Raw genomic sequence first — 12,037 nt, 5'->3', positions numbered from 1 at the left:
GGATTCGTGCAGCTGCGGCCGCTGAGCCAATTCTCCACGCTGGCCAGGAGCCGCGGACTGGGCGGAGCCGGCGGCGCCGGCATTAAGCGTCACCACCCGGGCGGGGCGAAGCGGCCGGTGACGCCATCACCCAGGCACCTGCCAACATGGAAGGTGGTGACGGCGGCGTCGCTGTGGCTGGCCAAGGGGCTCTGGGCTCTGGGGCGGTGACAGCGACAGTCCGGGAGCTTCTGCAGGACGGTAAGGAGTCTAGGTCTGGCTGGGTGGTGGGCCCGGGGGACTGTTCTGTTCCGCACCTGGACCCGGGTGGTGGACTCAACCCGTCGCTTTGCAGAAAGTTTTCCGGTGTCGACGTGACCACTCCCCCCCCCCGCCCGGCCCCCTGGCGTCTGGGTGCTGGCCTCGCCAACCTGTTTCTCCAGAGACTAACAGCTCCTTTCCTTCCGCGTGTCCAGGGGACACTTAATTTCTGGTTGCTCCTCATTTCAACTCTACCCTTCCTGCACTTGAGGTTTCTCTGAAGTCCTGGGACTGCCGCACTCCGGTGACCCAGGTTGACAGCCGCGGGCAGCTGCCGCAATTGGAGAAAGCGTTGCATCCCATGAAGAGTGAAAGACCTAGGACAGATAGATGACAGCTCTTAATGTTAAAAAAGCTTGAGTTGGAAGCATCCTTCTCTTAACAAATTCTCGGGTTACACAGGTGGCCCACTCGCAGCCTAGTTTTTTTTTTTTTAAGATTTTATTTATTTATTGGACAGAGAGAGATCACAAGTAGGCAGAGAGGCAGGCAGAGAGAGAGAGGAGGACGCAGGCTCCCCACCAAGGAAAGAGCCCCATGTGGGGCTTGATCCTAGGACCCTGGGATCATGACCTGAGCCGAAGGCAGAGGCTTTAACCCTCTGAGCCACCCAGGCGCCCCTCGCAGCCTAGTTTTTTACAAGAAGTTTATCCACAAGCATGCATGAGGACGAGTTCAGAACATTAGTTCAGGCAGGGATTAACCATAGGTATTGAATATAGCAATTTATTGATAGTTTTGGACAGAGGAAAACTCTAGGGAATAAGTTAAACATAGTACATTTGAGAAGTACATTAAATTGTATTAATTCAGTTAACACGCCGCAAATCTCTTATCCTTCAGTATAAAGTTCACAGTTCTTCTCATCTGTTCTTAATTTTCTTCCCTAATTGCCATCACGTTCTACCTGGTATTGAAAATAATTTGTGTACCTGACTTTTTCTGCTATATTGTAGAACTGCTTTTTTACTCCACAGTTAATAATGGTACCTTTCATATGGTGGGTGCAGAATAAATTTTTTTTAAGATTATTTATTTATTTGACAGAGAGAGAGAGGTCACAAGTAGGCAGAGAGGCAGGCAGAGAGCGAGGGGGAAGCAGGCTTCCCGCCCAGCAGAGAGCCGGATGCGGGCTCGATGCTAGGACCCCGAGACCATGACCTGAGCTGAAGGCAGGGGCTTAAACCACTGAGCCACCCAGGTGCCCAGAGTAAAGTTTTTTAATTGAACATCACAATAAGCGTCTGCACACATTTTTTAATGAACATCACAGTAAATATATGCACACATTTGCAGATCAAAGTAGGTTATAAACGAATGAAATAACATTCTAAATTACTGTTTTCCTCTGAGTGTTGTGTATTATTGCCCTTAATTCCTTGCCTTCTGATAATGTATATACTTTTGTCAAAACTTTCTGATGAGGTGTTTTTGAACCAGATTGTGTTAGATTCTCTGGGTTAGAATCTCTGTCCAGTGCATCTCTGTATCTTGATTTAAATTCCATTTAACCAAATTTTGAACTCCTGATATGTGTGCAATTTACAACCTCAAGCAGCTTGCCATTTTAATAAAGGGTAATAATCTTGTAAGCTGTAAAGTTAAACATTATAATATAGTGTTGCTGGATAGCAGCATTGTGTACAGAGTCAAACAATACAGAGGAGGATAACGGGGAGTGCTTAGGGAACTGTCAAGAAAGGCTTTCTGGAGGAATTAGTTTTGAAGTATAAATAGAACTTGCATAGGTGTATATTTCAGTAGAATGCATTCTGGAATTGTAATCAGTTTTTGAAAGGTGAATAGTCCTTAATTCTGCCTTCTGTATTTTCCTATTTAGTTCTCTTTTCTGTCTTCCACAGTGATTATTTAAATCCTTACTCTCTCAGACCTCTCCTTTCAAATTCAATAAATGACTTTAAACTTCCCTGAAAAAAAGATAACTCATCATATAAAAGCTTCCTCCATTTCTTGCCATCAACATATAAACTAAACCTAATCCTGTAACTGACCTTTCTTTTTCCTTTGTATTTTTCGTTATACTGTAAGTGGAATCTCTGCTTCTAAGGATGGTTTTCCTCCTGTGCTCTGGGTCTTTTTTTTTTTTTTTTCCTGTCTCCTCAAGGACCCAGTCACCTTCATTCTATGTCATTGAAATCTCTTTGCCAAGGTCTCTAATGACCTCTTTGTGAATAAATCAAATGGATACTTTTTGGTCCTTACCTTACTTGAACTTGTAAAAGGGGTTTGACTCTTCTTGAAATACTTCCCTTCATGTGACTTGTGAGTTGTGTGCTTAAAAAAAGATTTCCAAATTCTCTAAGTGCTCTTTTCCAAGTTTCTTTGATTGCTAGTCCTCTTCATTTTGCCCCTAATTTACAGTGGTTCACTCCACCCATTCTCTGCAACATTCCTAAAAAATTAAATATTTCTGTCCGAAATAATGATTCAGTATGTACAGGATCTGCCACTGGTAGAGGATAGGATTGATAGGGTTGGTGAGCAGATGCATAGTTGGAATAATTTGTGGGCTGTTTCTGATACACCTCCTATAGGAATGAGACAACTGTAAAAGAGAAGCATTATATGACTTCTTCTGATGGACAATCACTCCTCAAATGCCAAGTCCAATGGCCAGTATTCAGCCTTCACTGTTTGATCTTTGTAAGATCTTTGATGCCACTTATCACTTACTTTCTCTAAACCGTCCCTTGCCATTCTTTCTTGTTTTTCTTTCTCTCTGAACACTTCTTCGTCTCCTTGATTGCTTTCATTTTCTCCATGTACTTCCAGATTTTTGGTGTTTGTCTGGCTTCTGAACTCAGTCTTCTCCATTTCCCTTTCTGTGCATTCTAAAATTCATTCCTAAATCATTTGTTTTTTTTTTTCATGGTTTCAAAATTAATATAGTTGTACACAAATACACACATACATGGTCCTTACCTCTCTTCTAAGCTGTAGGATTACTGTCTACTGGACATTTCTATCTTGATAGTGAACAGGCACGATTAGTTTTACTTACCAAAAGTTACATATGAACAAATAGTTCAGGTGCTACATGTGGAAAGGTGGGATTACTTCACTTTTTTTTTTTTTTTTTTTTACCATTTTCCTCTAACCTTCTCTGTTACTATTGATTGTATGTGGTTAGTTAAATATGTGCTTATTTCCCATGTAGATGACAAGTTCCTTGGAGGCAGCAATATGATCAATTTTATCTTTATGCAAAGACGCCTAGTGGTCGAACTTAATGCAAAGCTGAATTCCTCGTGTCAGTTACTCAGTCAAGAATCTTGGGAATCATCCCTATACTTCTTGCTCTCCCTAATCACCCATTTTCAGCTTGTCTCTAAGTCCTACACATTATAGTGTCCGAATATTTGTCAACTTAGTCATTTTCTTTTTTTTTTCGGGTCACTGTCTTAGGCCTTCATCATGTCTCTTGGGCTGTTAACAGAGCACCTTACTGCTGGCTTCTGTAGCTCTATTACATGAGTGTGCTGGTAAACCAGCTTTCTGATACAATAGGAAAAGCCCTGATTTTGTAGTGTATGCCAGTTTCCATGGTATAAATATTTTCAACCTGGTCATTTTTTAGATGCCTACATGTGATGTCCCCTAGCTCACACAGTTCCTGAGAATTGAACTGTTGACTCTCAGGAGCCAATATGAGGCAGCTCCGGCACATCACTGGGTGACTAATCCCTTTTCAGTCATCCTCCACTCTGCTGCCAGAAACTAAAACACAAAGCTGACAGTGCTCTTTCTCATCTTTAACCTTAATGAGATATAGTCTGAACATTTTAGAAGTCTTACCAGTCTCCTTGTAAACTGCCCTCAGCCTTCCTTTGGAACCTCAACTCCTATCATTCTTTCCCCTTCTGCCCAGCAGTGTGATCTAGACACACTGACGTCAGTGTTGCCCTTCTTTCTCAAAATACGCTCTGGCATTTGCTGCCTCTACACCTTCCCTCTTCTTGGAGTAGCCTTCTCCACTTGGCTGCCTTGCAGGATCCTTAATCCTGAAAAGTCCTTGGCAAACTGGAAGGACATGGGGTTCCCAGAATTAAGGCCAAAGTAGTAGTTTTTCTTTCACTTTGAGAATCATCAAGAATGAGTCTTTGTTCTTTGCAGAATGCTACTTCCAGGTCATATATGGATGAATTCATTCATTCAACTGGTCCAGAACACCTGCCATGTGTCAGGCATTGCTCAGGCTCTAGGGATGTGGGAATAAACAAAACAAAGTCCTTGCCCTTATGGAGCATGCATTATATGGATAGAGATAATAGAAGTTGTCTGATAAGGACTCTATTTTGCTGGTTAGTTTTATAATCTCTGTCAGGGTAGTCTTACCTATATCTCCCACATGGGTGGAAGGTAGTGGTTTTCTACCTACCCTGAGCTCACTTCTACATAATGATTTTTAACTCTTAATTCTCTCCATTTGACTTTCACCCACAGATCTTTGGGTTTCTGTACTGGAAGATAGCTTAACATCTAGCATCATTACTTTTTTTTGTGTTTAGTAAGGGTCTGTTTTGAACATAGGCTGTCTTTCCATTTACTTATTTCACCCATAAATCCTTAGTGTCAGTAACACCTGAAAGTTTGTGTTTGCCTATTTCTATTAAAATTCCAGATTCACTTTATTATGACAGCATTTGTGCATTGATTTAGAGATATTTGAGACCATAAATGTCAAATATAGTCAGTTTGCCTGTTGTCATTGTCAGTGACCTTGTTTTCTTGCATTAAAGGCTATGGTTAGTAGTTAATTTTTAGTCTTCTCCTCTTATATGTTCCTTTTGACTCTCTGGTAAAAGTTAACTTTCAGCAGTGTAATATAGGTGTTCAGACTGTGGGCTCTGCAACCTGGATTCGTATCTCAGACAGGTTGGGCAAGTTGCATGTCCTGTCTTTACCTGTCTCTTCATCTGTGAAATGCGGGAAATGATAGTTCCAGCAGGGTTGTGTGAGGTTGAATGAGCTAATATGTTTAAAGTGCATGGGTCAGTGCCTGGCCCACAGTAAGCTGTCAGTGAATGTTACCACTCTCTTCTCATTTACAGCAGTTCTTGGTGTATAAAAAAAGTCAAAGTGTGTTATCTATATTGGTTTTGTTGTCTGATATCTGGTTTAGTGCAGTGCAATTAATAATTAAAGACTTTTCCTTATTTTTTTCCCCTAGAGTGTTACAGGGATTTTTTAAATGAAGACTTTGATGTAAAGACTTATACTTCCCAGTCTATTCATCAAGCCATAATTGCTGAACAGCTAGCAAAACTTGCCCAAGGAATCAGTCAGTTGGATAAAGAACTACATCTACAGGTATTTCCAATCTTCTGGATCATCTGGATTCTTCAACCTAAAGATAAAATAACTTATCACTTGTAATACTTTTACTATTTAATCTAAATGCATATTTAAATGAGCAAATGTGTAACTTACCAGTGTGGCTTATTTTTCAAAGTATGTTTTTGAAAAGTTTTCTATAAACTACCTTTTGTTAGGTGAAAAACTAACCTACCCGTCTCTCTAAAAGCTGTTGTTCATACTTTGTTTTCATCTCCTTAACAGATGTGCAGTGAATATAAGTAGGTGAAAAATGGAAGCCTTTGATAAAAGCAATAGAAAATGGACTTTTGGAAGTAGAACAGTGTGAATAAGAAAAATTGGTGTGTTCCCATTGGCACTTCCCACTTTATGAAACAGTGTAATATTTGCTGAAATTCTAGAAAGTTGATAAGTTTGTGGTAGAAAGAACACAATATAGGGAATTAGGAGATGGGTCCCAATCTTAGCTGTGCTGGTACCTTAATGTCTCTGAGTTTTGCTTTTAAAAAAGGAAATCTATTAAATGGGTTGGAGTGAATAAGGAGGAAGAGATTATAGTGGAAGATCTTGAGTTCCTTCCTTTTCTACAATTCTGTAATTTTATAGGGAGTTTTATAGTATATTTCCTATTTTGGCTTTTGTAGAGTAGGCACTTAATAAATATTTAAATGAATGAACAAATGCATGAGTATATGGACTGTTTACCAGGAAACTTAGATCTGTTATAACATGAGACATATTCATTTAAATTTTTTATATTGTACTTTATCAGTTGAAAGAGTAGCTTAGGACTGCGATGACTTCTAAGGTCACTTTAACTGTGATTATATATTATGTATTTTAATTACACATTTAGTTGTATATTTTAATTGTCAGGATTCACATTAGGCTGTGGGGATAGAAAAATGAACATATTTCCCAGCTCTCCAAGGACTCACAGACCAGGGCAGATACAGAGAGAAATAATGACAGGGAAGTGAACCCTGTTTTATTTAGAATAGTAGGAAGCATTCATAAAAGCAGGAGAGAATGCACTTAACTCTGCCTAGGGTTCTCAGGGGTGGCTTTTTATAATAGCTACCTGAAATTCCTTTTTTTTTGTTTTTTTATGGTTGTGATTTTCTTTTTTCCCCCCCAAGGTTTTATTTAAATTCCAGTTAACATATGATGTAATATTAGTCTTAGCTATAGAATTTAGTGATTTGTCACTCATACTCACCACCCAGTGCTCATCATAAGTCCCCTCCTTAATCTCTGTCATCCATCTAGCCCACCCCCTGCCCACCTCTGCTCCAGCAACCCTCAATTTGTTCTCTGTAGTTAAGAGTCTGTTTCCTGGTTTGCCTCTCTTTCTCCCTCCCCCTGCCATGTTCATCTGTTTGCTTTTTAAATTCTGTATATGTATGAAATCATAAGGTATTTGTCTTTCTCTGACTTAATTTGCTTAGCAAATATTCTCTAGCTCCATCCACATTGTTGCAAATGGCAAGATTTCATTCTTTTTTTATGGCTGAGTAATATGATTGGTATTTTCTTTATTCCTTGCGTGCAGTACCTTCTTTGCAGGAATCAATAAAAACTAAAAGTTTGTTTAACATCTCTTACAGGGGACAAATTATGGTAGTTTGGAATGTGAAGTAGAGGCCTAGTATGGGCCCTGAACCTGCTATAATTCTTTCTCTGCAGAAGAAAAATCAGGATAATGCGAACCAAACCCATAAATTTTGTTTTAAATATCATTGAGATGAATAAAATAATAGAAGTTGTGATGAAGTATGTATTAGTTAGGGCTTTGGACAGGAAACAGAAACCACACTAGGTATTTAAAGCCGGAAAATGGTTAATACAGAGAACTGGCTGCTTCTGAAGTCAGCCAGTGGACTGAGTTGACGGATCTACTTTCATAGATGCAGTGCGGAGGCCTGGAAGCTCCAGCCCTTACCTCCCATGCCACTGCTAAAATTCTGCCTCGGGGTATCCGGTAACTAAATTCTAGAATGATTGATACGGTTTTCCAACCATCTCTAAATTCCGGTGTTGGGACCTTGCTCATTACTAGCTGAAACAATAAGAAGATAGCATTCCTTTCTTTTCTGTCTTCGGATCTTTTGGAAATTCATCTAGCTGGCCTCAGGGGAGTTTATGAAAGTCTCGCTTTAGGAGTTTCAACATTTTCAAAGTATTCTTCACACAGAAAAAAGATGAATAGAGGATTAAATTTAGTCTTGTTAGGATGGACAGACCGATGACCGTATCAGTGGCCAGGGGAGAATTCAGACATCTTCTGGCCATCTTAACAGACATAGGAGACCAAAAGTAGTAGTTAATTTAGATGGCTGTGGTAGAAAGGGACTTGATAGAATAACAGTGATACCTGAAACAGGGCAAAGTGGAGGTAGTAGGGGTTCCAGTGAATGAATCCTTGCTGACTAGGAGCTTCAGTTTCCCCCCTAGATAGGAAACAACTTCTTCATTGGAATTGAAAAGGTACAAAATAATAAGGATTTTTGCATTATTCTAAAGAATAATGATTACTCATGATTTCTTGATGTTTCTAGGAACCTCTTGCGTGTGGTCTTTACCTCTTAAGCTTCTTGGGTTTTTGATGTGATCATTCACACTGCCCTAATTTTCATTAAAAAAATCCGTCTTGCGCAGGGAAAGGGATTTGCTGTGACCTTGGGAAACTGAAAGCAGAGAGATGTTTAGGGATAGGTGGGTACTGACTCTGTGTTATGTTTTCAGATTAGAATATGCTGAATTAAGTTCAAGAACTAAGAGAACCTAATGTTTAAAAAACATTTTTACAAGGAAAACATAATAGTATTGCAAAAATTAGCTGGTTGTTTGTTTGTTTGTTTTTCAATTTTGGCACAATTCTACCTGCACTTCCCATTAAGAAAGCAAGGGCTGGTGAAAAGGCTGTGTCTTCTTCGGCTCTATGTTCAATTAGAAGCATGTTTATGTTTCTGCTAATAACTCATCTCAAATGTACCCTTATCACCTGTATTTTTTTCTTCAGTGTTGGTGTTTGTGCCTTCCTCTATGGAGAGAGACCTTTATTCTTCCTTGTAGGTATGAAGAAAAATACCCAATACTCACAGCAAATTCTTGATTTTCAGGTTGTTGCAAGGCATGAAGATTTACTAGCACAAGCAACTGGTATTGAGTCTTTGGAAGGTATGTTTCCATTAAGTACTATAAATTAGATTGAGCTAGACCAGGGACTGGCAAACTTTTACTGTTAAGCGTCAGATAGTAAATATTTTAGACTTTGGAGGCCATACTATTTCTGTTTCAGCTACTAAACTCTGCTATTTCAGAGTGAAAGCAGCCAGATAATATGTAAATGATTATCACTATGTCCCAACAAAACTTTAATAAAAACTTTATTGACCTCTGAGCTAAACTATCTGGGTTCAAATCCTTGCTTTGCCACTTAGTAGATATGTGACTATGGACAAGTTATTTAACCTTTGTATGGCTCCCTTTTTACTGCAAAGGAGGAGTATTTTTTTTTAAGATTTTATTTATTTATTTGACAGAGATCATAAGTAGGCAGAGAGGCAGGCAGAGGTGGGCAGGGGGAAGCAGGCTCCCCACTGAGCAGAGAGCCTGATGCGGGGCTCCGTCCCAGGACCCTGAGATCATGACCTGAGCTAAAGGCAGAGGCTTTAACCCACTGAGCCACCCAGGCGCCCCCAAGGGAAGAGTATTACAATGTACCTGTATGGTGTTATTTTGAGGGCTAAGTGAATTAGAAAAATGGTTAGAAAAATTCCTCGTACATATTTAGTGCCTCTATAAAATTAACAGAAAATTGTTAATTAATGAAAACATCAATACCACCAGAGTGAGTAATAGTGGAGGTAGACTTGAATACTTTCCTTACTTTTGGCTTTCTTTGAAACTTTTTTCAATGAAGGTATAATAGAATAATAATATATTGGGGGTGCCTGGGTGGTTCAGTTGGTTAAGCATCCAACTCTTGATTCAGCTCGGGTCATAATCTCAGGGTTGCAAGATTATGCCCCAAGTCAGGCTCTTGCTCAGTGCAGAGTCTGCTTGAGATTCTTGTTCCCCTCACCTTCACGCATGTGCACAAGCGCCTCCCTCTTTCTCTCTAAATAAATAAAATCTTAAAAAAAAAGAATAATACATTGGATTTATATTTTTATGAATCTTAGTATTTTTGATTAGATAAATCTTTTATGAATTTTTCATTGTCTCTTGATTAAATTAAAATACATCTTATAAATATGGAATGTTAATAACATGTTTTACATTATCACTTGTGATTACTATTATTAATTTTTACATATTAAAAGAAAACTAAGTGATTTTCCCTATGTTGATCAAATTCTTGGGGAGGAAGGATATTGCTTTCTGGGATGCAATATGCTTTCATGCTTCAATGCTTCCCCCCGTATTTCTTAGGCACTCAAAGGTGTTAACTTATTCTCAGCATGTATACTGTTTCTCAGACATCCTGATGAAGAACTTAGTATTTGAGGGAATAATAGTTTGTTATTTGAATATTTAATTGGATATCAGACTATGTTCTTGGGAAAACTGAGTATTGACCACTTCCTATTGGAAATGAATTATTTTTAATCTTATATCATTTTATGTGTTTCTGGAAGCAGGTAAATAATATCCTGTTTTAATGGTGATTTGTTTTTAAAACAAATGAGAGGTGATTTTTTTAATTTGTAAAACCCATAAGGATGGCTGGTCGTACATTGATTCTGAGTGTATTTAGGTGTAGATGAATCATCACAATAGAAATAGTTCTCATTGTGGTTTTTTTTATATACATTTAGGTCTACAATGTGCTTGTTTTTCCCAGAATGCTCTTCAGTGATTATGACACTTAAAATGTATGGTTAGACTGAGTTAGAATGACTATCCATTGGATGAGTATATGAGGTACAAAGACTGCCTTCTCTGAGTTCTTGTGATAATTTAAGCATCTTCTCTGGATTGTTTGAATATAAATATTCAAATTTGAATTACTTGACTTAGTATTAATAGTATTAATTTGAATTAGTGTTAATAGTATTAATTCTTCAAATTAGTAGAATTTGATTTTTTGAAGTAGTATTCATTTTGGCATTATGTGTATTTCTAAGTACTTACTAGTATGTTGAGATCCTGAAAGATAAGCGTGGTCTGTATTTGAAAATGGATAGTATCCCACCTTCTACTTCATTAGCTTTTTTTTTAAAAAATATTTTATTTATTTATCAGACAGAGATCACAAGTAGGCAGAGAGGCAGGCAGAAAGAGAGGGGGAAGCAGGCTCCCTGCTGAGCCCCATGTGGGACTCAATCCCAGGACCCTGAGATCCTGACCCGAGCCAAAGGCCGAGGCTTTAACCCACTGAGCCACCCAGGCGCCCCCTACTTTATCAGCTTTTTAACCCCCAATATTGAATTTTGCCATATAAATAGTTCAGCATTACGTTTATTGAACCTATTTTATTAAAAGTTGTCCCCTATTCATTTTCATTCATTTATTTATTTAAATATTAGTTGAGGGAGTGCCTGGCTGGCTCAGTGGTTAATCGCCCACCTTTGGCGCAAGCCATGGTCTCAGGGTCCTAGGATTGAGCCCCAAGTCGGGCTCCCTGCTCAGTGGGAATCTGGTTCTCCCTCCCCCTCTCCACCCCCTTCCCACTCGTGCTCTCTCTCTCTCAAATAAATAAAATCTTTAAAAAATTGATAATTTGCTAGGTTCCAGACAGCTGAATTTGGGATTTAGAGGTATTTTTAATTAACCCTATTTTATTGAAAAGAGATATCCTCATTCCTTCATTCATTTGTTCACTCAAACAGTAACTGAGAACTTGTTAGGTACCAGGCACTTACTAACGATAGACAGTCACTGTTCTTATGGAACTTGTGTTCTAAGGCAGGGAAGCAGACAAAGAAAATACACAAATGGGAATCTTTAGATATTTTTAAGTTCCACAAAGAAAATAAAATGGTTGATTAGTTGGAAGAAGGGGAGTCCCTTACTAGCTAGGATATTCGGGAGGGGGTGGCCTTTTTTACAAGATGACATTTAAGCTGAGAACTGAGTGATGAGAGACAGCCACCACATGAAAAGTGGAAGAAGAGTGTGTGGTAAGCTGAAAGACCAATAAATGGGAAGGTAGGAATTAACGTGGGATGTATGAGGGACAGAAAAAAGGCCAGTATGAGAGGAATTTAATGAATAAAGGAGAGAATTGTAGATGAGGTTCCTGGAAAAGAATTTTGATTTTTTCATTCTAAATGCAGTGGTAAACCATTGGAGGGTTTTTATTAGGGGTATGGTATATAAGACTAATGCTCTAAAAAGTTTTCTTTTTAGAAATCAGTAGAATCAGGGGTACCAGTTTAGAAGATACTAGAAG

The 12,037-nt window shown here is 38.8% G+C and overlaps 1 protein-coding gene across 1 annotated transcript in view; it reads left to right on the top strand.

Annotated features, from left to right (window-relative positions):
* The first annotated feature begins 109 nt into the window (after positions 1–109).
* Positions 110–12,037, top strand: part of COG5 (component of oligomeric golgi complex 5) — a 276,431-nt gene continuing 264,503 nt past the window's right edge. Inside the window, exons 1-3 of the mRNA XM_032873369.1 lie at positions 110–240; positions 5,492–5,631; positions 8,760–8,817. Of these exons, the coding sequence (XP_032729260.1) occupies positions 147–240; positions 5,492–5,631; positions 8,760–8,817 (292 nt within the window). The 5' untranslated portion in view covers positions 110–146. The remainder of the gene's footprint in view (positions 241–5,491; positions 5,632–8,759; positions 8,818–12,037) is intronic.

The sequence above is a fragment of the Lontra canadensis genome, unplaced genomic scaffold, assembly GCF_010015895.1.
Source record: "Lontra canadensis isolate GAN:19392208 unplaced genomic scaffold, GSC_riverotter_1.0 scaffold48, whole genome shotgun sequence".
Classification (NCBI taxonomy): domain Eukaryota; kingdom Metazoa; phylum Chordata; class Mammalia; order Carnivora; family Mustelidae; genus Lontra; species Lontra canadensis.
Note: the sequence above shows the minus strand (reverse complement) of the source record. Positions and strands in the feature narration are given on the sequence as shown.